The following is a 21750-nucleotide window of genomic DNA, read 5'->3' as shown; positions in this document are numbered from 1 at the left end:
TCCGGAGAAGGCGGAGCCATCCGGTTCTGGGTGGTTGCTAGGTGACCTAGGGCTGGTAGCTCCACCCCCATGGAGCTGAGGAGGGTGGGTGCATGACGTCAGGTGGAGCTGCTGCTGCTGCGGCCACTGAGACAGCCATCAGCTTAAAGCTGACGACCCGGGCCAGGCAAGGCTCCGGAGCCTGCTGGAGCTCGCAATCGCCCGCTGGCCTGCTGTGCACCTGCCACGGCCTGTGTCGCTGCAGCCGCCTTTGCCTGTCCGGAAGCTAAGGCTGCATTGTTGGGATTTGATGCACTAATCTCCTGTCTCCGCCGCCTCTCCCTCCCTCCCTCCCTTCGTCTGTCTTTCCTCCCTGTGTTTGTCTGCCCTCCTCTGTACCTCCCTCTCTTTCCTCTCCTTGCTTTCTGTGGTTTTCTGCAATGATGAGACAGGCACCGACAGCCCGAAAGGTACTCTTGCTTGCTCTGGTCCTGCTGCTGGGTTGCCAGGGCAATGGAAGCAGGCTGCTGGGGTGGGGGTGGGGGCTGATTGACTTCATCAGTCTACCTGGCAGGGGGAGGAGGGTAAGGATGAAGGGGAGGGGGTAGGGAGAGGTGTGTGTCACTACTGTGCCCCACCCTGGACATTTATGTTCCTTGATCTACTTGCTTTGACTCTGATTGAGTCTGTACCAGGCCATTTACTCAGTGGCCCCACAGGCGTGGGCTTCAGGCAGTCCCTACTGCAGTCAGGGTTGGGAGGGTTTACTGGGGTCCAGCCTGAGGCAGCCAGCTGCCTCAGTGCACGAAGCAGGCCTACTTACCAACCTTTGCTGGACTGACTTATGCTTGTTCTCCCAGCATCCCGCTTCCCCAGAGTCTGTGCTAGGGAGTTTACTGGGACAGGATGTGGACCCTAGAATAGTTTTTGATCCACAGCTGTGGTGAATTAGTCTTGAGCAGAGAGTGGAGGTTGGCCATCTTGGACTCAGTGTCTGCAGAAAACAGAGCTCAAGCTGAATCTTGACTTGCTAGAGAGTCAGGCAGAGGCAGCAAGCCTCTGGGAGTTGGAGCTAATTGCCCCTCAGCCACTCCTGGGTGGCTTGGGGGAGAGTGGTTCCTAAGGGTTGCTGCCCACCCCCACTCCTCCAGCTGGGAGGGTTACTTTGCTGAGCTGTGGGCTTTTCCTAATGCAGTATTCATAGAACTGACACCTGAGCCCTCTGCCTTAGGGAGGGAGCCTGCTGCAAGGCCTGGACCTGAAGGAGGCTGAGGGAGGGGATCAACCCTGTTCTTTCTTAGTGGTCTGAGCTTCACTTTCTGGGTGTCTGCACTCCTGTCAGTGGGCCGGGTCCTAGGGTGTCCTCTCTAGAGTCTAGCACTTGAAGGAAGAGGCTGACTTGGGAAAGTCCTTGGGAGAGGTGGCTGGGTGGGGCCCCAAGCCAAGAGTGGCAGAGATTGTTCACAGAAGGATGCTCTCTGGAGGCCTTCTTGCCAGCTGCTGCCTTTGGTCTCCTGTGGCTTAGCCTAGGGACCAGACTTGTAGGAGCTGAAGAGGCCTCGGGGAGTGAAGCCTCCAAGGGTTAGGTAGACACGAGGGGGGAACAGGGCAGCGGGAGATGCGAGCCTGGAGCAGGTACAGGCCATCCCCTTGGGAGGCAGTGGGACAGGGGTGGTGGGCTAGCCTTGTCTATTGCTGCTTCTGCTCTCATTGCTACCTCTGTCCTCCTGCCATGACCCTCTCTTTCCTGACTCCTCCTCTTCTGGCTCCTGTTGCCTGTCCAGACCACAACTCGACGGCCCAAGGTGAGAACAAGCGGTCTCTGTAAGCCACTGCCGAGTGCACAGATAGTTCAGGCGTGTGCATGTATGTGGGCATGCATGCTAGGAAGTGAGTGTTGGTTGCAGTGAACCAGGGAGAAGAGGAGGAGCTTGAGGCTGCTAACCGGACTCCTGGGGAAGTGATTTCTAATTCTCTCTCTTTTTTTTTAAATGTGTATGAGTGTTGCCTGCATGGATGTTTGTCATATGTGTGCCCCCAGAGGCCAAGAGAAGGTGTCAGATATTTTGCCGTGTGAGTGCTGGGAATGAAACCTGGGTCCTCTGGAAGAGCGGCCAGTGCTCTTCTGAGGCGTCTCTCCAGGCCGGACAGTTTCTAATGCTTAAGAGGCCATCTTAGCCAGTAGATTGGGTGTGAAAGAGCAGTGAGGGGGTTACGGCCAATCAAGACAGGCTTTGATCAGCTCGGAAGGGTGAGATTATAAGAAGTGAGTGCTCTGATTGCCTGCAGGGGCGAGGGTTGGGGGGAGCATTTGTGGGTAGTCTGGGGTTCAACGTTGCAGGGGCAGCACTGTCTACCCCAGGGTTTGTGGCTTCCTGAAAGCTGGCCACCACCATCCCCCCATGCCCCCACCTCACCCCTCCCAGCTTCAACACGGGCCTGGATACTGTTACTTAGTTAGAGCTTTGTCCTGGAGGAGGAGGTAAGGGGTCGGCTCTGACTCTACTTACCTTGCTTGGAGGGTAGTCTGTATGGGTTTCCATCTCAGCCCAGTAACCTATAAGATCCAGTGGAGTGAAGACTGGGGAGGCTTACCAGGAGAGCAAGCCTGACTCCACCCTTTTGGCCCCGCCCGCCCTCTTTGAGAACTGGACAATTGAGAACAGTCTCTAATCTGTTCTGTGCTTCTGTCTGCTGGGGGAGTTGGGCATACACCCAGCGTGATGGGAATGGGAGTAGTAAGAAATTGCTAGAGTGATCACAAGTGGGCCCCAGAGGGGAGTCCTGGGGAGGGAGAGCCTGTTTTGAAGGTTAGAGCAGCGTGGGGAGGAATGTGGACACAGTGCCAAGGGAGGAACCTTATAATCTTATGTCTCCCATCCTCTCTTCTTTTTCTCGACTGTCCTTTGTCACTGCTACTTTTCGACTCTGTCATTGTCCCCGTCCCCCCCACCACTGTGCTTTTATATCCCCTCTCTGTCTTTCTCTCCTCTGCCTCCTTCCCCTGCTCCCCCTCTCCCTCCCACACTCCCGGCTTCTGTTTTCTCTGTGGCCTCCTCATGCCTCTCACCAGCCTACTCGCCCAGCCAGCACTGGGGTGGCTGGGCCCAGTAGCTCCCTTGGCCCCTCTGGCTCAGCATCAGCCGGGGAACTGAGCAGCAGTGAGCCCAGCACCCCAGCTCAGACTCCACTGGCAGCACCCATCATCCCCACACCGGCCCTCACCTCTCCTGGAGCAGCACCCCCACTTCCTTCTCCCTCTAAGGTAAGAACAGAGTCCAGGCATCTCTGCACCCTGCCTAGAGTTAGGGAAGACCTAGGACTGGAATCAGAAAGAGTGAGGTTTCCCTGTCCTCTCTGTCGCATCTCGTGCCCGCCTCGGCTTCCTCTCAGATGTTCTTGTACCACTTGCTCTTGGTTCTTGGTCTAGGGAAATGCTTTTATACAGTCTTATCTTTGCTTCAGCTCAGTTTTGTTAGGGTGGGGCGGGAGCTGTGCACAAACCGTGGGACCTTCTCTTGGCAGGAAGAGGAAGGGCTGAGGGCTCAGGTACGGGACCTGGAGGAGAAGCTGGAGACCCTGCGCCTAAAACGCTCAGAAGACAAAGCAAAGCTGAAAGAGCTGGAGAAGCACAAGATCCAGCTGGAGCAGGTGCAGGAATGGAAGAGCAAAATGCAGGAGCAGCAGGCAGACCTGCAGCGGCGCCTCAAGGAGGCTCGGAAGGTGAGCCTCGGGTGACTGACGCTGCACCTCTGGTGAAGCGGGCGCCGGGGAGGTAGAAGGACCCAAATGAGGGGACTGGGAACTAGGCTGGGATATAGGATGCCCGGGAAGAAAGGGCAGTGTGGGAGTCGCTCTGCGCCTGCTCCATGCATTTCTAACCTCCAGGAAGCCAAGGAGGCACTAGAGGCAAAGGAACGCTACATGGAGGAGATGGCCGACACAGCCGACGCTATCGAGATGGCCACTCTGGACAAGGAGATGGCCGAAGAGCGTGCTGAGTCTCTGCAGCAAGAGGTGGAGGCACTGAAGGAAAGGGTAGACGAGCTCACCACGGACCTGGAGATTCTCAAGGCTGAAATCGAAGAGAAAGGTAAGGGGCCAGCTGGCAGGTAAGAGAAAGGTAAGGGGAAAGCTGGCGGGGCCAGCTGGTGCAGTGGGCCCGGCGTGGACACATTGTTGCTCTTACAGGCTCCGATGGAGCTGCATCAAGCTACCAGCTCAAGCAGCTGGAGGAGCAGAATGCCCGCCTGAAGGACGCCCTGGTGAGGTAGGCTTGCCGCTGTCCCTTTCCTGCTGCCTCCGGTGCCAGGGCACTCACTACCTTGTGACGGACTGACCGACCGACACATGCTTTCTGCCATCTCTGTCTTCTCTTTGACCCCTTCCGTTGCTCCTTCCACTTCTGCGTAGGATGCGAGACCTCTCTTCTTCAGAGAAGCAGGAACACGTGAAGCTGCAGAAACTCATGGAAAAGAAGAACCAGGAGCTGGAGGTTGTGCGGCAGCAGCGCGAGCGTCTTCAGGAGGAGCTGAGCCAGGCAGAGAGTACCATCGATGAGCTCAAAGAGCAGGTGTGAGCACACCTCACCCACCCCGGTGGCGAGGCGCTTCCGCTGGCCCCTCCTTCTGCTGGGCCCTCACGGCAGCTCTTTGCCCTGTCCCTTTGCCTTGGCACAGGTGGACGCCGCTCTGGGAGCCGAGGAGATGGTGGAGATGCTGACCGACCGGAACCTGAATCTAGAGGAGAAAGTGCGGGAGTTACGGGAGACTGTGGGGGACTTGGTAAGAAGAGAGCAGACCCCCGACTTCTCACCCTGATGGAGACTATTTGGAAGGGGCCTTCTGAGAACTTGACATCACGCCCTGTCCTTTGAGCAGGGACTGTGGTAAGGGGACCATCTGGCCCTGCCATGCTGACCTGCCTGTGTGCTCTTCCCCACTCTGTGCCATCCAGGAAGCCATGAATGAGATGAACGATGAGCTGCAGGAGAACGCACGGGAGACGGAGCTGGAGCTCCGAGAGCAGCTGGACATGGCGGGCGCCCGAGTGAGGGAAGCGCAGAAGCGAGTGGAAGCCGCCCAGGAGACAGTTGCCGACTACCAGCAGACCATCAAGAAGTACCGCCAGTTGACTGCCCACCTACAGGTGCCTGCCTCCATCCTGGTCTCTCTCTGCTCAAGGTAACCCTGGGGTTCCCAGGACCAACTGTGCTTCACTGTCTGCTCTCAGGATGTCAACCGGGAGCTGACAAACCAGCAGGAAGCGTCTGTAGAGAGGCAGCAGCAGCCGCCGCCAGAGACTTTTGATTTCAAAATCAAGTTTGCTGAGACCAAGGCTCATGCCAAGGTTGGAAAAATGGGCACCTTGAAGTCAGGGGTGTTAGTCCAGGGGAGGAGGGGGTAGCTGTGGGCTAACTTGGGGTGGGCTTCTGGCCCTAGGGTGCTTTGGGTGGTAATTGTGGAAGAATCCTGACCTGGGCTTACCCTACAGACAAGGGGCCTGGTGGTTCTGCAGCTTTGCACCCGGACTGAAGCCCTTCTCCGTCCTTGCAGGCCATTGAGATGGAGTTGAGACAGATGGAAGTTGCCCAGGCCAACCGGCACATGTCCCTGCTGACAGCCTTTATGCCTGACAGCTTCCTTCGGCCAGGTGGAGACCACGACTGTGTCCTGGTGCTGCTGCTCATGCCCCGACTTATTTGCAAGGTATGGCCAGTCAGTCAAGAAATTCAGTGTGCTGTGAGCCAAGGTATTGATGACGTTAGGGGAAGGCAGCAGGCACAGGCTGCCCACACAGCTTACAGCTTACGAGATAGCCTAGGTACTCTCACTCTGTAGGGGCTCAGTGAACACAGAGCCAGCCGCCGCGTTCCAGAGCTCTGTGTCTGCGTTCCATCAACTGCAGAGCAGAAATGTTTGCAGGAAAACCTTGCGCATGGACAGCTTTTCTCTCCCTGTTCTACAAGCCATCCAGCATAGTCTTGCTGTCACTTAGCTTGTCTTAGGTATCATCAGTAGCCCAGAGGTGATTTAACGTGTAAAGGCCTATACACATAGGTTACACACAGCTCCTGAGCATTTCACATGAGGCACTCCAACATCTCCTGTCAGTGTTTATAGGAGAAGTCTGAAACCAGTCCCCCAGGTAGGAGAAGCTGTCCAGGGAGGACAAGGAGTCCTGGCAGTTGCAGACTACTTCAGCTGAGGGGTAGAGGTTCCTAAAGGAGAAACATTGAAGCTAGAGTAGAGTCTCCTTGGGTGCTAAAGGATACGTGCTGGGGAATCTAGGCAGTTACGACCCTGCTCTGCCGTGAGCCTCCTGCCTCCCCAGGCTGAGAGCCATGTCTGCTCTTCCTCCGCGTGTGTTCATCCCCTCCACATGGTCGTTCAGCTGTGTCCTGGGTTCCTGTTCCTGTGTTCTTTGTCCTCTACGCCCAGTCCCAGGACCCTGGTCTTCTTCCTGCAGGCAGAGCTCATTCGGAAACAGGCCCAGGAGAAATTTGACCTGAGCGAGAACTGTTCGGAGCGGCCTGGGCTTCGGGGAGCTGCCGGGGAGCAGCTGAGCTTTGCTGCTGGGCTGGTGTACTCGCTGAGTCTGCTGCAGGCCACGCTGCACCGCTATGAGCAGTAAGAGGCACCACGTCCCCTCCCTTGCACCCTGGGCTGGGGCTCCAGATTCACTGGAGCTGAGGTAACTGCCTGGAGACGGTGCCCTCACAGAGCTCTTTTTCTGGTCCTCAGTGCCCTCTCTCAGTGCAGTGTGGACGTGTATAAGAAGGTCGGCAGCCTGTACCCCGAGATGAGCGCCCATGAGCGCTCCTTAGATTTCCTCATTGAGCTGCTGCACAAGGACCAGCTGGATGAGACTGTCAACGTGGAGCCCCTCACCAAGGCCATCAAGTACTACCAGGTCTGGGGCCAGGGTTCGGGGGTGGGGTGGGGTGGGGGGGAGGCGGCAGGGCAGCAGGGGATACGTACCTGTCAAGTGTGGCCGTGTGGCCTTGGTTGGCTTTCTGAGACCAGTTTGCTCTGGTTTTGTTTTTATTGTTGTTTGGGGTTGGTTTGTTGTTGTTGGAGGGGCGTGGTATGATTTTTTCTGTTTTGTTCTTTAGAAACCGGGTCTCATGGAACCCAGGCTGGCCTTAAGCTTTCTGTGTAGCTGAAGATAACCTTGAACTCGTGATCCTCCTGCCTTGTCCCAAGTGTCGAGATAATAGGTCTAAGCCATCATGCCTGGATTAAAAAAAAGTTGTGTGTGCAGTGTATGTGAGTGTGCGTGTATGTATGTGTGTGTATTGTGTGGCACAGTGTACATGTAAGGATCAGAGTACAATGTGAGCCATTTGACTCTTTCTTCCCATCCTATGGGTCTTGAGGTTTGAACTTGGGAGCAAGTGTCTTTACCGCTGAGCTATCATTGGCCGCTTTTATAAGACAGCATCTCACTGTAGCTAGCTCAGGCTGGCCTTGAACTCCTGATGCTCTTGTCTTAGCCTCCCCAGCGACAGGATTATGGGCCTGCACCACCAGTCCCAGTGCTTGTTTGTCTGATGTGAACTTGACATGTGATGTCACTGCCTAGAGCTTTTGGAAAGTTTTGTACCTCTGAAGACCACAGCGTCCAGGACTCAAACTCTAGTTTGGGAAGAGGGCGGTCCCCCAGCCCTTGCCCTCCATAGACTGAAGGCTGCCTCTGTGTTGTTCCTCCTCAGCATCTGTACAGCATCCACCTCGCTGAACAACCCGAGGACTCCACCATGCAGCTGGCTGACCACATCAAGGTGACGTGTCTAGATCAGTGACTAAGCGTCTGTAGAGATGAGGGAAGGAAATCAGACTGGGAGGTCTGTGAGAGCAGAGGACCTATGTGCATGTGACAGTCATAGGAGATGGGGACCCTGGGGATGAGGATGGGTGAACGAGCTCTCATGAGGAGCTAAGACCTCACGTTTCTTTCCCTATAGTTCACCCAGAGTGCCCTGGACTGCATGGGCGTGGAGGTGGGGCGGCTGCGTGCCTTCTTGCAGGTGAGGGCACATCTGGACCTCAGGAGTTCTTCCTTATCCCTTCTCCTTTCTTTCCCCCAGTGCTAATGGTGGCGTGTCTGTTCCCTTCTCCTGTGTAGGGTGGACAGGAGGCCACAGATATTGCCCTTCTTCTCCGAGACCTGGAAACATCATGCAGTGACATCCGTCAGTTCTGCAAGAAGATCCGAAGGCGGATGCCGGGGACTGATGCTCCTGGGATCCCAGCAGCGCTGGCCTTTGGCTCACAGGTTTAGGGCGGAAACTGTGAGGGGAGGAAGCTGAGCAGAAATGGGGTGGGGGTGGGGGGCGCCTAGCACATTAAGATCCGGATCTGGCGGGGGGATTGAATTAGGAAGCTAGGAACTATGATGGCGGACCAGGATGGGCTCTTGACCCCAACCTATCACACAGGTATCCGACACACTCCTCGACTGCAGGAAGCACTTGACATGGGTGGTAGCTGTTCTGCAGGAGGTGGCAGCTGCAGCCGCCCAGCTTATTGCCCCCTTGGCAGAGAATGAGGGGCTGCCCGTGGCTGCACTGGAGGAGCTGGCCTTCAAAGCAAGCGAGCAGGTTGGCCTGGAACCTTGGGCTGTGGGGTCTGGGGAGGCAGTGGCTCTTGTCAGCTTTTCATACCTGCTCTTGGCTGTTGCAGATCTACGGGAGCCCCTCCAGCAGCCCCTATGAGTGTCTACGCCAGTCATGCACCATCCTCATCAGCACGATGAACAAGCTGGCCACAGCCATGCAAGAAGGCGAGTATGACGCAGAGCGACCCCCGAGCAAGGTAGGTGGATGTTTCTGGGGACCCAGTGGCCTGTAGGGGTTCAACTTAACAGAGCTGCCCTGCTTGTGGAGAGTGGGGAGGCTGGAGGGAGGGGCATTCTGCCTAGAAGCCAGGGTGATTTTCCTGTGACTGGAGTGGTCTCCTTCCCCTGCCTCCAACCCTCTGACCCACTCTGTCTTTTAGCCTCCTCCAGTTGAACTTCGGGCTGCAGCCCTGCGTGCAGAGATCACAGATGCTGAAGGTCTGGGTTTGAAACTTGAGGATCGAGAGACAGTTATCAAGGAGTTAAAGAAGTCACTCAAGATTAAGGTGTGGAGGGCTGGAGAGATGGATCAGTGATTAAGAGCAATAGCTGCTCTTCAGGGGACCCTGGTTTGATTCCCAGCACCCACGTGGTGGCTCATGACCATCTATAATTCTAGTCCTAGGGGACCCAGTGCCCTCTCCTGGCCTTTGAGGGCACCAGGAACACATACGGTACACATACATACATGCAGACAAAACTACACATAACATGAATTAATTAAAACAGTTAAGGTAAAGGCTGGCTAGTGTGGTGGGACTTGGGCGGTGTTGAGTACTGGGTGTGAGGATGAAGGAACGTGCAATCTGAGGAAGGAGGTAGGACCTGCCTGCAACTAGGGGTCATCGGGAGGGAGCTCCACCCCCACAGCCTAACCGGGTCCTGCGGCTCTGGGGATGACGTTGAGGAACTGAAGGGTCCCCCATCTAGGGAGAGGAGCTGAGTGAGGCCAACGTGCGGCTCAGCCTCCTGGAGAAGAAGTTGGACAGCGCTGCCAAGGATGCAGACGAGCGAATCGAGAAAGTTCAGACACGGCTGGAGGAGACTCAGACCCTGCTGCGGAAGAAGGAGAAGTGAGCACCATCCTGGGGCCCTGAGTCCTCTCCCCTCCTCTCCTCCCCTGCAGCTGTCTGTTGTGAGGGACTCCTTTTGTGTGACTATTCCTTTCCTACCCTTCTCTGCTCCACCTGTGTCTCAGGTTGCCTCTGAGGCCTGCCCTCAGGACGTGCCTGAACCCCTGCTCTCTTCCACAGAGACTTTGAGGAGACAATGGACGCGCTCCAGGCTGACATCGACCAGCTGGAGGCAGAGAAGGCAGAGCTCAAGCAGCGCCTGAACAGCCAGTCCAAGCGCACAATTGAGGGGCTCCGGGGCCCCCCTCCGTCAGGCATTGCTACCCTGGTCTCTGGCATCGCTGGTGGTGAGTATGGTGGCCAGGTGGCAGTGGCCCAGAGGATACTGACTTGACTGGCCTCTCGTCTGGCCTCAGTTTGACTTCAGGTGCCTGTACCCTAGGTGTTCAGCCAGGAACATGCTTGTCCCAGTTTCACGCTGCCCGTTTCACCAGGGTTTTATTTTCCATGACGATGCGTTCACAAACCCTTGTGTAAAGTAACACACCATCAAGACTGTGTCAGTAGTCAGAAGATGACTGAGTTAGGCTCTGCCATCTGGCTTTTCTAGCTCAGCCGTATTCAGGAAAGGTCCGGCCACACTGCTGGAGTGCCAGCCTTGTGTGAGTGAAGCCAGTTTCTGATGGCCCTCAGTGTGTGTGCTCCACTTCTGTTCTGACCTCTTCTTAGGTTCTTAATGAGGTCAGAGAGCCGTATGTGGAGTGTTGTGCCTTCCAGGCTGGTTCCCAGCCCCTGCTGCCTCTCGGTTCCCACTGCTCTGGTTTGTTTCTGCCCCCTGCCCCACCCCCTTTCAATATGTGCTTAACATTTTCACTCCAGAGAACAGTCTCCTAGCCCCACAGCTTAAACCACCAGGGCCTCTGGCCTTTCCTCACTGCTCATCTCACCTGAGGACTTGCCCTTATCAGAGGCCTTGTCATAGATCCGACTTGATTCAGGACGGCGACCAAGTGCCTGTGTGACAGTGTACTCCCACAGTACAGACAGCTCCACATGCTTTGAGGGGAATCTCTTGATTCACCATTTTGTGCTGTTTTAGTAAGGCTCTTAAACAAATTCTGCTTCTGAATTAGTGAAACACCCCATCAAACAAGGGAGGCGCTTACCTCAGAGCCGGGGGCCTGAGGAGCAAGGCAGTGCTTGCCCCTTCTTGCCAGGCTCTCCAGCCGGAGCATTTGGTGCAGAGGTACACGTAGCCTCTGGAGTGGTTCCCATGCCTTTCCTGGAGATGAAACGGGAGGCAGGAGCAGCCTCACCCCGTGCTTCCTGTGTTCACTGATTCTGTCATTCTCTCAGAGTGTGCCGGCCTCACGGCCTCACCCACCGTTGCTCTCCTTCACACGTCTGCTCACCCCGCCAAAGTCAGAGGTGGGGTTTTGGGAGGTTTTGGTGGTGAGAAGAAGGGTCTTCTGCGTGTTGTGCCCAGAGTCCCTCTGCTTTGTCCAGTGTCCCCTCGTTGTCTAATCGCTCTCTCTCTTTTCTGCTCCCTCCTGGGCTCTCCAGAGGAACAACAGCGAGGTAGAGGCCTGCCCCAGCTAGGGCTTACCAAAGCTACTGGGCACTGGGACTGGGGACAGCATCCGAAGTGGAGGTGGGGGAGGGGAGGGAGAAGTGAAGAGCCCAGTTTTTAACCCTGCTCTCCCAAGGATGATGACATTGCACATGCTGTTCACAGGGGGCGCTCCTGGACAGGCTCCGGGCGCCTTGCCAGGCCCGGGGCTGGTGAAGGACTCCCCACTGCTGCTTCAGCAGATCTCTGCTATGAGGCTACACATCTCTCAGCTCCAGCATGAGAACAGCATCCTCAGAGTAAGGCACTCATGGGGGTGTGGGGCCTGAGCTCAGAGCATGCCTACCCAGTGATGGTAGGTCATTGAAGGTCACCGGAGCCTCTTAACGGCTCCCTCTGTTCCCTCCCACCTCTGACAGGGAGCCCAGATGAAGGCGTCCTTGGCAGCTCTGCCCCCTCTGCATGTTGCAAAGCTTTCCCTCCCACCCCATGAGGGCCCCGGTGGTAACCTAGTGGCTGGGGCACTGTACCGCAAGACCAGCCAGCTCCTGGAGAAACTAAACCAGCTGAGTACCCACACCCACGTGGTGGATATCACTCGGAGCAGCCCAGGTATGTGCTCTGCTCCTGAGAAGATGGCCACTGCCGTCCTGTCCTCAGGGCTCCTCCTAGCAGAGTCCAGTGGCTTCAGAATGCAGTTTCCCTGATTCTTGTGCACAGTCTCTCCCTGCTCTCTCTTTCCTGTCTCTCCTCTTTTTTCCTTTCTTTCTTCTGATATTGGGCGTTGAGCTGAGGGCCTCAAGCCTACAAGGCTTTTTACTTTAAAAATTTTTTTTGTTTTGTTATTGTTTGAGACAGGGTTTCTCTGTGTGGCCCTGGCTGCCCTGGAACTTGCTCTGTAGACCAGGCCATCCTCGAACTCAGAGATCTGCCCGCCTCTGCCTCCCTGAGTGCTGGGATCAAAGGCGTGCACCACTATACCTGGCAATCTGCCTCCCTGAGTGCTGGGATCAAAGGCGTGCACCACTATACCTGGCAATTTTATTTATTTTTTAATGTTTTTTTTTGTTTTGTTTTCGAGACAAGGTCTCAGTAAGTTGCCCAGGTGGGCCTTGAACTTGTGATTCTCCTCTCTCAGTCTCTGAGTGGCTGGGGTTCTAAGCCTCTTCACCAGAGCCAGTTCACTCTTTCTCTCTGAAGTGCCTGTGGTATGTGGGTCCAGTACCCACACTTCTGACCATGCAGTTCAGCTGCTCAGGTGGACCTCAGTGTCCTCAGCGACTCTCCCTCTTCACAGCTGCCAAGAGCCCGTCAGCTCAGCTTATGGAACAAGTGGCCCAGCTCAAGTCCCTGAGTGACACCATTGAGAAGCTCAAGGTCAGTCCCATGCCGCCCTCCCACACTGAGCGCCCTCAGATTGCCCTTGGGGAGCCAGGCCCTGGGATTGCCCTTGGGGGAGCCAGGCACCTGTGGGTTGGTCTCTGGACCTGCTCCGTGCTCTGTGGCACACTGGAGTGCAGGTGGGAGAGAAGGGGGATCCTTGCTTAGGAGCCGATTGATAAATTCAGTCAACAAAGTGTGTGACTGTTGTCATCTTTAGGCCAGTGAGCCACCAGTGCTGGCTGACCAAGCAGCTCTGTGGGATGTCTGGCTGCAGTTTCTGTCAGCTGAAATAATTCAAGGACAAAATATTTGCCAGTGGCTTCCTAGAAGCCGTAGACACCAAGTTAGGCCCTAAAGAATGAAGGTGTATACAGGAAGGACAGATGCTGGATGGGGCCGTGTGTAGTGAAAGAAAGCCATGTTCTTCTGGAGCTAGTGTTGCGGGAAGTTCAGGTGTTGAGCTGCCACCTGGATCCCCTAAGTGAGCCCTGCCTCCCCTTCCTCCCTCCCCCTCCTCCCCAGGATGAGGTCCTCAAGGAGACAGTGACTCAGCGCCCTGGAGCCACTGTGCCCACCGACTTTGCCACTTTCCCTTCATCTGCCTTCCTCAGGGTAAGGAGGGGGCAGCCTGGGAGATGGCGGGGCCATGCTGGGTGCTCCTGTGGCCTCTCCCCTTCCTCTTGGGGTTGAAGAGGCCCCTGGAGTCTCAGGCCCAGCAGCCTCACCCTGCTTTACCTGGCAGGGCCAAGTCTTACTTGCACAGAACCAAAAGTGCTTCCAGCACTTAGAGACTGGGCTATTCTAGCACATAGGTATCACCTGCCCTGACCCTCACACCAGGAGGGACTTGGTTACCTTGTTGGACTCCCCTTGTTCCCATTTGGGAAGTGTTACTGTGGTATCAGAACGTGAAGCCTCAGTTTCCCAGGGGTTGCCACAGTACAGTACTCAAGGACCCTCAGTGCCTATAATCAAGTGAGCCCTTAACCCGTGGTCCTCTTGTTCTTCCCAACACAAGGCCAAGGAAGAGCAGCAAGATGACACAGTCTACATGGGCAAAGTGACCTTTTCATGCGCGGCAGGCCTAGGACAGCGACACCGCCTGGTGCTGACCCAGGAGCAGCTGCACCAACTTCACAGTCGCCTCATCTCCTAAGCACTCCTTCCCTGCCTTCCCTGTGGTACGGTCCCCCTGGTACCACTGCCCAGTGCACAGCCACCTCAGCCACTCCCAGGCTGAACCACACGCTAACCTCCTGAGTGGTTCAGCTGCATCTGGTCTGGTCAGGGTCCTGCTGCTTCTGTAACCTGGGTTTGCCTGTCCACCCCGGCCTCTTCCGTATTTGCTGTTATCTGCTCCCTCTTTCCTGAGGGGCCTCAGGGCATTGGAGGGGGCCGACACCCCTCCACTAAAGATTGAGTGAGGTCTCCCTGACTGAGGACTTCACCCCTTGATTAAAGCAATTTGTGCTTCACTGCTGTCTGTGGCTCTGAGAGGGACGGGCAGAGGTGGACTGCTGAAGAAACCGCACGTGCCCGGCGAGGCTGGATGGCCTGCTCGGGGCTGGGGAGGTGCTGCACCCTCTGTGTGCGCTGAGCTGCTCTGAGCAGAGGGGAAAGGGAGCCTGGTGGCACTCAAGGTCCATGTGGGAAGCTTGGAGGGCAGAGACTGGAAACTCATCTGGCGCTGGCTTTCTGATGCATTAGCCATCGTCTTCCCATCAGGCTAGGGGCTCAGGGAAACTGAGGCAGCAGAGCAGTAAGAAATGGTGACAAAGCTCGTGCTAAAGCTCACTCCATCCAATCAGTGTCACGGGAGCTGCTGCTGTGAATTCTTGGGATTTCTGGTCTTGATTTGGACCTGTTGAAAAACTTCCAGGAGTGAGTCTGGGGGCGGGGCTGTGAGCAGCGTTGTCCAGTTTCAGAGTTAGCCAGGGCTTTGCTGGCCAGCTCCTCATGTCTCCCTTACTGCCCACGTGAAGAAAGACAGGCAAGGGTCAGGTCCAGCTGGGCTAGGCCTGTCCTCAGGAGTGGGCCTGGCTAGAGGAGAAGCAGATGAGGAGAGAGCAGGGCCACACGTGCAGTCGGAACACGAGGAGAGAGCAGGGCCGCACGTGCAGTCGGAACACCCTCTAGGAAGGTCAACAGTTGGTGGGATTTGGATACTCTGTCTCTAGCCTGCCTTGTTGAGTTCTGGAAAGAGAGCGTTGGGTGACATTCCTCAGCACTCTAAAGGATAGTGCATGGCTAATGCCATTTTAGATGCTAAGATTAACTTGCTGTGTACCAGGGAACCCTGGGATGTAGGGCTTGGTTACCACAAAACTAATGGCAAGGTTGCTTTGTATGTAGTATTCCTAGGATTTGAACCCAGGTCCTTACGAATGGTAGGTAATTACTCTCTTGTTGAGCTATATTCCCCATCCTGTGGGATTGCTGTCTTGGTAGCTGATAGTCTCCACCTCATCTCTCCAACTTTGGCTTCTCTGGTGCTAAGAAAACCACAGGCCACCCCTGACGTTGCGGCACATTCCTGTCCTTTCTCCCAGATGACTGACCTGCCTCTGACTGCTGGTCAAGATACTGAGGGTCAGAACTCAGCAACTTAATGACACACACCTTTAATTCCAGCACTCAGGAGGCAGGAGCAGGCAGGTGTCTGTGAGTTCAGGGCTAGTATGGACTACATAGGAAGTTCTAGGTCAGCCAGGGCTACACAGCAAGACCCTGTTTCAAAAAAAAAAAAAAAAAAAAACCCAAAACCAAGTAACGATGATTAAACAATCTCTGTGATACTTTGAGAAGATGAGTGTCCATTCTGTGACTTACTGGCTACCTCCCTGTGAATGCCCTACAGGATCTCAAGATTCAATATGTCCAGTGTTCTAAGTGTGTGCATGTGTGTGTGTGTGAGAGAGAGACACACACACAGGCCAGAGCATAACTTCACTGCTTCACTAGACCTGTGGGCTTGTCGATTGTGGGGTTATGGCTGGCCAGAAAGCCCAGATAGATTACAAACTCACACCACCCACCGCACCTGTCTCTCACTTCACCAACTGAGCCATCTTCTCAGCCCCTGAGTCTGTCCGTTTTTTAAATGCCTTCTAACCGCATGTAGCTATTTGTGAGGGAATGCCAGCAGTAGTACATTTTTCACCTGCTATCCCCTGCCTATCTTCAACCGGTTCTGCACACCAGTGCCAGGTGGATGCATCTAAAAGGCAAGCTAGTGTTGCTTCAAATCCTGAAATAAAATGAAATTCACAAGACCATACACTGCTAGATTCTGCCCACTTCTCCAGTCTCTTGTGGGTCTGCCTTCCATATGTGCCCAGTGTCCCAGCTTAGTGAACCCCTGGGGCTCTCATACTCCCCTGTGCTCTTGGTCCTCTCCCTATGGAGGAGAGAAACCATTTGTCTCCTAGTCTCCTCTCTCTGTCTCTGTCTCTCTCTGTGTCTCTTGCTGTCTCTGAGAGCGTTCTCTCGTGTCACCTGTGGGAAGCACCATTCCTGTGGCTCCTTGGGTATGGCCCTTTGTTCCAGGCCTGTTTAGGGTGGTATGGACTCCTCCTGTGCTGCATCCATTTCTACTGTTATTGTCAGTTAACTCCTCTGCCTCCCACTTTGGGGGGGCACCTTCCACCCCTGCATCCCAGTCACAGGAGAAGGGCCCATGTTAAGGAGAGTGAGAGTTCTGAACATGGGTTTGAGGTACTAGTGAGAATGTTAGGTAGGTGGGTGGGTGTCTATTCATGTCTGTTCCTCTTGGGCCCATTGGGTGTGGAGCTCAGCAGGGAAGTTCAAATTGGAGCGAGTTGGGAGTGTGCTCCCTGATAGTGGCTAAGAGAATCATCTGGCTCCCTGCCCCCCAGCCCTCGCTGGACAGTCCACAGACAAGCACCACACCTGGATGGAGAGGAAGCTCACGTACTCTCATTGGAGGGCGTTAGCTCTCTTCCCTCTTGCTGTGGTTGCACACAGTACCATGTATCCTCTGTGTTCCATAGTATGAGGGAAGCAGGCCCTGGACGGCAGGAGTCACCAGAACAGAGCAGAGACCTGGGCAGAACTGAGAACTAAGAACCCTCCATCCCCCATACAGCCGGGGAAGCAGCCACCAGGCACTTAGGAAACGTGTCTGGGCGGAAGTGTAATCTTCAGGCAACGGAATAGGGCCTGGTTGAATCTTAAAGTAGAGCTTTATTCAGAGACGAGAGAACTATCTCCCTGAAGACTGTCTTCCAGCTCATCTCCAGAGCCAGTCATTATGGATCCCATTGCTCCCCTCTGCTCAGGCACTTAGCCACATTTCTGGGACCTGGGATGTCTGTGTGTCTCTATCATCCTCTGTTCTCTCCCAGAGGCAACTAAAATGTGAGTTAGCTGGTGTCAGCCTTGTACTCCTTCAAGTATGTTTGGGCAGTGGGGATAACACAAGAAAGCCTTAGCAGTGTGCTCATGTGGAGATAGTAAGAACAGGTACATATTGGTTCTGCTGCATGAGTGGGTCTTTGTAATACAGGATATGGAAGTGACCCTATCTCTCCCTCCTGTCCTCTGTCAAGTGAGAAGAGCTCAGAGACAAGTAAGCTCTGGAGAAAACTTGGTAGTTTCCAGCTTCCTGATACCCTGGTGGACAGGATCCCTGGAACGGAGGGACAGAAGCAGGTTATGCTGGCAAGAAAAGTGACAGAGGCCCTCGCCTGCACCGTAGCAGCCCAGTTCCTCCATGGGAGTCTTAGGTGGTGAGCGGATGGCCAGACAGATGTCGGTGGGGGGTGACTGGTGGGAACTAAGATGTGTTGATGGAGAAGCCTGGCTGACTTCTTTGCACCAGGGATGGAGCAGCTAGCACAGTAATTACTCATGTTCCAGCCCCCCATGTGCTAGAACCAAACAGATGGGCTGGCAGTGGGCAGAGGCAGGGTGTGAAGACTCTTAACTCTGTCCCCTGGGAATCTTCCTTCTCTTTTTAGGTTTCTTGAGCAGATTCCTAGGTTCAATGTCACAGGCCCAACATGAAGGGAGGTTTGTGGAGCATGAGGGGCAGGATTGCTGTGTAACCACTAGTCAGTTTTTCCGTCTGTCATAGGAGATCAGTGGCACTGTCCCTGAGTGCCCATATTTCCTTAGGTCATCTTTTTACATTTTAAACTTAGTGCTCTTGTTTGCTTTTGTTTGTTCGCTGTTTTGTTTTTTGAGACCGTGTCTCACTAGGTAGCTCTGGCAGGCCTGGAACTTGCTATGTAGATCAGGCTGGCCTTGAACTCATAGGTATTCACTTTTATTACTTAAGAATGTAGTGGAAAATGTTTAATGGAGTGTTGGGCTTACAGTCAGCACTTAGCTGGCTTACTGCGCCTTGAAAACTGTATTGTTATTCACCATCCAGTGTTCCCCGCCCTTCATGATCCCTGCCGGCTGCTGACTTCCCCCCAGTGCTGCGGCTACAGTCCACTCAGCCACAAAGACCCTCTTACAGTGTGAGTCTTAGCCCCCTGCTTCCGAGGATTCCCGGCTGGGCCCCTCAGCTGCAGCACTGGCTTGTCCAGGTGCTGTAGACTGTACACGCCAGCCGGTTTCTCCTTCCAAAGAGACACTTCTGACCTGGGGTCAGTCCAGGACTGGCAGTCTGGCAGGTACTCACGGAGCGAACAAGGCTTACCTGTACATTGTGAAATCAAACATGAATCTAAGCTGCTTTTAATTCATCTTCACAGTCACTAAAAACAAGCAAATGATGTGTGCTATTTGTTAACATTCATGGGAACAAAAACGAAGACTTCTGCATATCCATTTACCTTCACCATGTCTGTCACTGGAACTCAAGCTACACAGTTTGGCAAAAGGGAAGGACCTTGGTGTGTAGCTCTGGCTGGTCTCAGACATTCTATCTTTCTGCCTCAGTCTCCCGGGTGCTACGATTATAGGCCCGGACTGCCACACCCAGCTTATGCACTTGTTTTTAATTTTTAATTTTAATTTGTGTTACGTACATGAGTGACTGTCCTCCAAGCCAAGCCACTGCTCTCTTGGGGAGTTCAGCTGCTCCCCCTTGCAAAAGGATTTACCTCACCTGGGCTTGTCCACTGATCACCCCTCACCCCAGCTCCTGAGAGGTCACAAGACCCGCCTTGTCCCTGCTGGGCAAAGGCTTTGTAGGTATGGCCTATTGCAGGGAGGAGCACCCACAGCCCTGTAAATAACCCCTCATCTATCTGTAAAGAAACCAAATCAACTCATTAGCCCTCCAGAGGAACTGTGGTGGCATCATGCCCTCGTTGTCACTGGGACCTTAAAGGATGTGGACAAAGTAAGTGTCCCCCACTGGAACCAAGTGTCAGCAACCGTGGGTTGTTTTCTGCATGTCTGTCTACACCACATGCCTGATGCCCAGGGAGGCCAGAGGCGATCATTAGATCCCTGGAACTGGAATTACAGATAGCTGTGAGCCACCATGTGGATGCTGCGAACTGCACCCAGGTCTTCTGCGAGAGCACCAAGTGCTTTTAACTGCTGAGCCATCTCTCTAGCCTATTAGGTGACATTGGAAATCAGGATTTTAGTAGAAAACTTTATTTAGTTTTAACTTTATTTTGGAAAGTAGGTGGTCACACTCCTTTTAAAATTAAAAATGCGTAGCCGGGCGTGGTGGTGCACGCCTTTAATCCCAGCACTCGGGAGGCAGAGGCAGGCGGATTTCTGAGTTCGAGGCCAGCCTGGTCTACAAAGTGAGTTCCAGGACAGCCAGGGCTATACAGAGAAACCCTGTCTCAAAAAACCAAAAAAAAAAAAAAAAAAAAAAAAAAGACCGCACATGCTAAATAAAAATAAGAAAAAAGTCTACCCCAAAAGTGTTGTGTACATAAATGTACTTCCTTGTTCCCATACCCCAATACCATGTGTCCAAGTTTCTCTAAAGAGGGAAACTAGTTGCTTATTTGGTGTGTCTTTATTAAATATTGCCACATTGTCTTTAGTGAGTGGCTATATAGTTACACCCACTCCAGCAGTATGAATGCCCTTGGCTTAAGTCTGCCCTTTTCAGGAGTGGGTGAGGAGGTGGGGTGTTAAGGCATGGAAGAATGAGGAAGCCAGTTCAAGTAGTCCTGACTTGGCTTGACAGACTGGAAAGCCACTGGCCATCTGGGAACAAGACACAGAAATCAGCAGTGGATTTCAGGAAGGTGAGTCTGCAAAGGTCTTTGTTGGCTTGTACTGGGCAAGGTGATAATGATGGTGGGGTAGCTTGGAGACCCCAATGGACAAGGTTGTGATGGTGGTGGGGTGGGGTGGGGCTCCAGTGGGCAAGGTGGTGATGGTGGTGGAATGGTTTGGGGCCCCAGTGGGATTCAGCTCACAGGCGAGAGGAAGAGGTATGTGGAGAGGGGCCCTGAGCAGATGCCAGGGCCTACAGAACCCAAGAATTACAGATCTACCAACTTGTCCTTATGTGATCTAGTTAGGCTCAGACTGCAGGGAGAGTAAATCATCTCCAGGACCTGGGAAACTGTGCCTCGCGCTGTCAGGAAAGATGGGATGCCCAGTCGGCCGGAAGCCCTGAAAATAAACAAGGAAAAAAAATCACGTTCCCACAGCATCATTCCCTAGGCTGGGAATGTGAATGGAACAACTATTTGCAGTGAATTTGTATCGTATTAGATATAAGCAATGTAGACACAATTTAAAGTGTACAGGTATGTGTGTGTGTGTGTGTGTGTGTGTGATTCACACTGGCTGCTCTGTCCAGGGGACCAGGATTCCCAGCACACAGCATGTGCCCCAGATTGGTTTTGAACTTGCAGTATAGGTGAGGATGACCTTGGATTTAAGAGCCTCCAACCTAGCCTCTGCCTTTCAAGTGCTAGGATTACAGGCAGGTGACACAGGTGGGAAGAATTTTGTTTGTTTGTTTGTTTTAAAGAAAACAGAAGAAATCTGGGAAGCAGAAATTCTGAAACAGTCCTGGAAGCAGGCCGTTTACATTAGAGCATTCCTTATTCTCTGACCCAACTTCAGTCATGTGCTGAACAGTGCTAGGGATGTCTGTCCCTCTTCAGGCCATCTCCCTCTGTTCCATGGGACAAACAACAGTCATTGGGAACCAGCTACATTGTGAATCTGGGAAAGAGATGCCCTTTTGGATGGATTTTCTTCTCATTCTTTTTACCTTTCTAATTGAGCTGTGAGCTCAGTTCAGGAGAGACCAAGAGTTTAAGGCTAGCCTGGGTTGCATAATGAGGTATTGGCTCGAAATTCAGCAACAATAAAAGCCCTCTTATATATAGTCAAAAGAAACACACCATTATAAATATAGATATGAACAGGCAACTTATTCAAATGCTATTTGTCCAGTACCAAATGGAAAAAAATCAATATTAAAGAACTTTAGTTCAAATTGATAAACCAAATTCTTCCACTTTCTTATCTCCTCTCAAAGCTCTAGCAACCTCAATGCTTTATTTCCCAGAGGCCCTTGCTCGGGAGCTCTAGATGTGAATTGGGTTCCACCCATTAGATAAATGCTTCTCTGATAGCGTTACAGAAGGAAGAAGGGGTTACCTGGGAAGTGGGCAGAGTGAAGAGCAGAGTCAGCTGAGCCAGAATCCTGTAGCTGTGGGACAGGGTGGCAGTTGTAATGGCATGGAGGTGTCATCTATCTCGACTGCCTGTCACCTGCCCTTCTCTTTCCTCACATGGAACTCTCTCATGGCTGTCACAGCATATCAAGGGATAAGGCTCTCACAGTGGGCTAGTTGGTTAACAGCTGAAGTGGCTTGGGTTTGTGTGAGGGACAGGGACTGTGCCAGCCCACACACAGTGAACACTGGGTTCAAGGAAGAACGCTGTCCCTGCTAGGGCAACGCCTACGCCAACCCCACTGCCTCCAGTGGGAAGCCTCGGACCCCAGGCCCGATCTTTTTGTGCATCCCGAAAGGAAAGCTCCCACCTCGTATCCTCCTATCCCCTCCCCAATCAAGTCTGCTCCCTTCAAATCCCTGTATTCCACAGCATGGGAGGGGAGAGAAAAAAGAAAAAGAAAATATCTGAAGCAAATAAATATCCACACGATTTAAGTATGGACTCTGGGTGATAACAGGGTGATAGCTCTTTGTACTGTGC

The 21750-nt window shown here is 53.6% G+C and overlaps 1 protein-coding gene across 10 annotated transcripts in view; it reads left to right on the top strand.

Moving 5' to 3' along the window:
* Dctn1 (dynactin subunit 1) overlaps positions 1 to 14099 on the top strand; it is a 34132-nt gene extending 20033 nt beyond the window's left edge. For 3 of the 10 annotated variants that reach the window (XM_029478533.2, XM_029478531.2, XM_029478529.2), the window contains 27 exons: positions 432 to 449; positions 1764 to 1784; positions 3053 to 3244; positions 3505 to 3702; positions 3868 to 4072; positions 4171 to 4249; positions 4393 to 4552; positions 4659 to 4763; positions 4936 to 5127; positions 5212 to 5328; positions 5535 to 5687; positions 6448 to 6608; positions 6723 to 6891; positions 7694 to 7762; positions 7946 to 8008; positions 8107 to 8256; positions 8420 to 8581; positions 8664 to 8795; positions 8979 to 9104; positions 9529 to 9671; positions 9852 to 10018; positions 11235 to 11249; positions 11407 to 11540; positions 11661 to 11853; positions 12539 to 12618; positions 13147 to 13236; positions 13643 to 14099. In XM_029478533.2, coding sequence (XP_029334393.1) covers positions 432 to 449; positions 1764 to 1784; positions 3053 to 3244; positions 3505 to 3702; positions 3868 to 4072; positions 4171 to 4249; positions 4393 to 4552; positions 4659 to 4763; positions 4936 to 5127; positions 5212 to 5328; positions 5535 to 5687; positions 6448 to 6608; positions 6723 to 6891; positions 7694 to 7762; positions 7946 to 8008; positions 8107 to 8256; positions 8420 to 8581; positions 8664 to 8795; positions 8979 to 9104; positions 9529 to 9671; positions 9852 to 10018; positions 11235 to 11249; positions 11407 to 11540; positions 11661 to 11853; positions 12539 to 12618; positions 13147 to 13236; positions 13643 to 13780 — 3432 coding nt within the window. In that variant the 3' untranslated portion in view covers positions 13781 to 14099. The remainder of the gene's footprint in view (positions 1 to 431; positions 450 to 1763; positions 1785 to 3052; positions 3245 to 3504; positions 3703 to 3867; positions 4073 to 4170; positions 4250 to 4392; positions 4553 to 4658; positions 4764 to 4935; positions 5128 to 5211; positions 5329 to 5534; positions 5688 to 6447; positions 6609 to 6722; positions 6892 to 7693; positions 7763 to 7945; positions 8009 to 8106; positions 8257 to 8419; positions 8582 to 8663; positions 8796 to 8978; positions 9105 to 9528; positions 9672 to 9851; positions 10019 to 11234; positions 11250 to 11406; positions 11541 to 11660; positions 11854 to 12538; positions 12619 to 13146; positions 13237 to 13642) is intronic. The other 7 variants (XM_085840511.1, XM_029478535.2, XM_029478536.2 and 4 more) reach the window with 5 other exon arrangements.
* The last annotated feature ends 7651 nt before the right edge of the window (positions 14100 to 21750 follow it).

The sequence above is a fragment of the Mus caroli genome, unplaced genomic scaffold (genome assembly GCF_978045245.1).
Source record: "Mus caroli unplaced genomic scaffold, Mus_caroli_1 scaffold_7, whole genome shotgun sequence".
Lineage (NCBI taxonomy): Eukaryota > Metazoa > Chordata > Mammalia > Rodentia > Muridae > Mus > Mus caroli.
The sequence above is the reverse complement of the archived record's forward strand: the minus strand, read 5'-3'. Positions and strand labels throughout refer to the sequence as shown.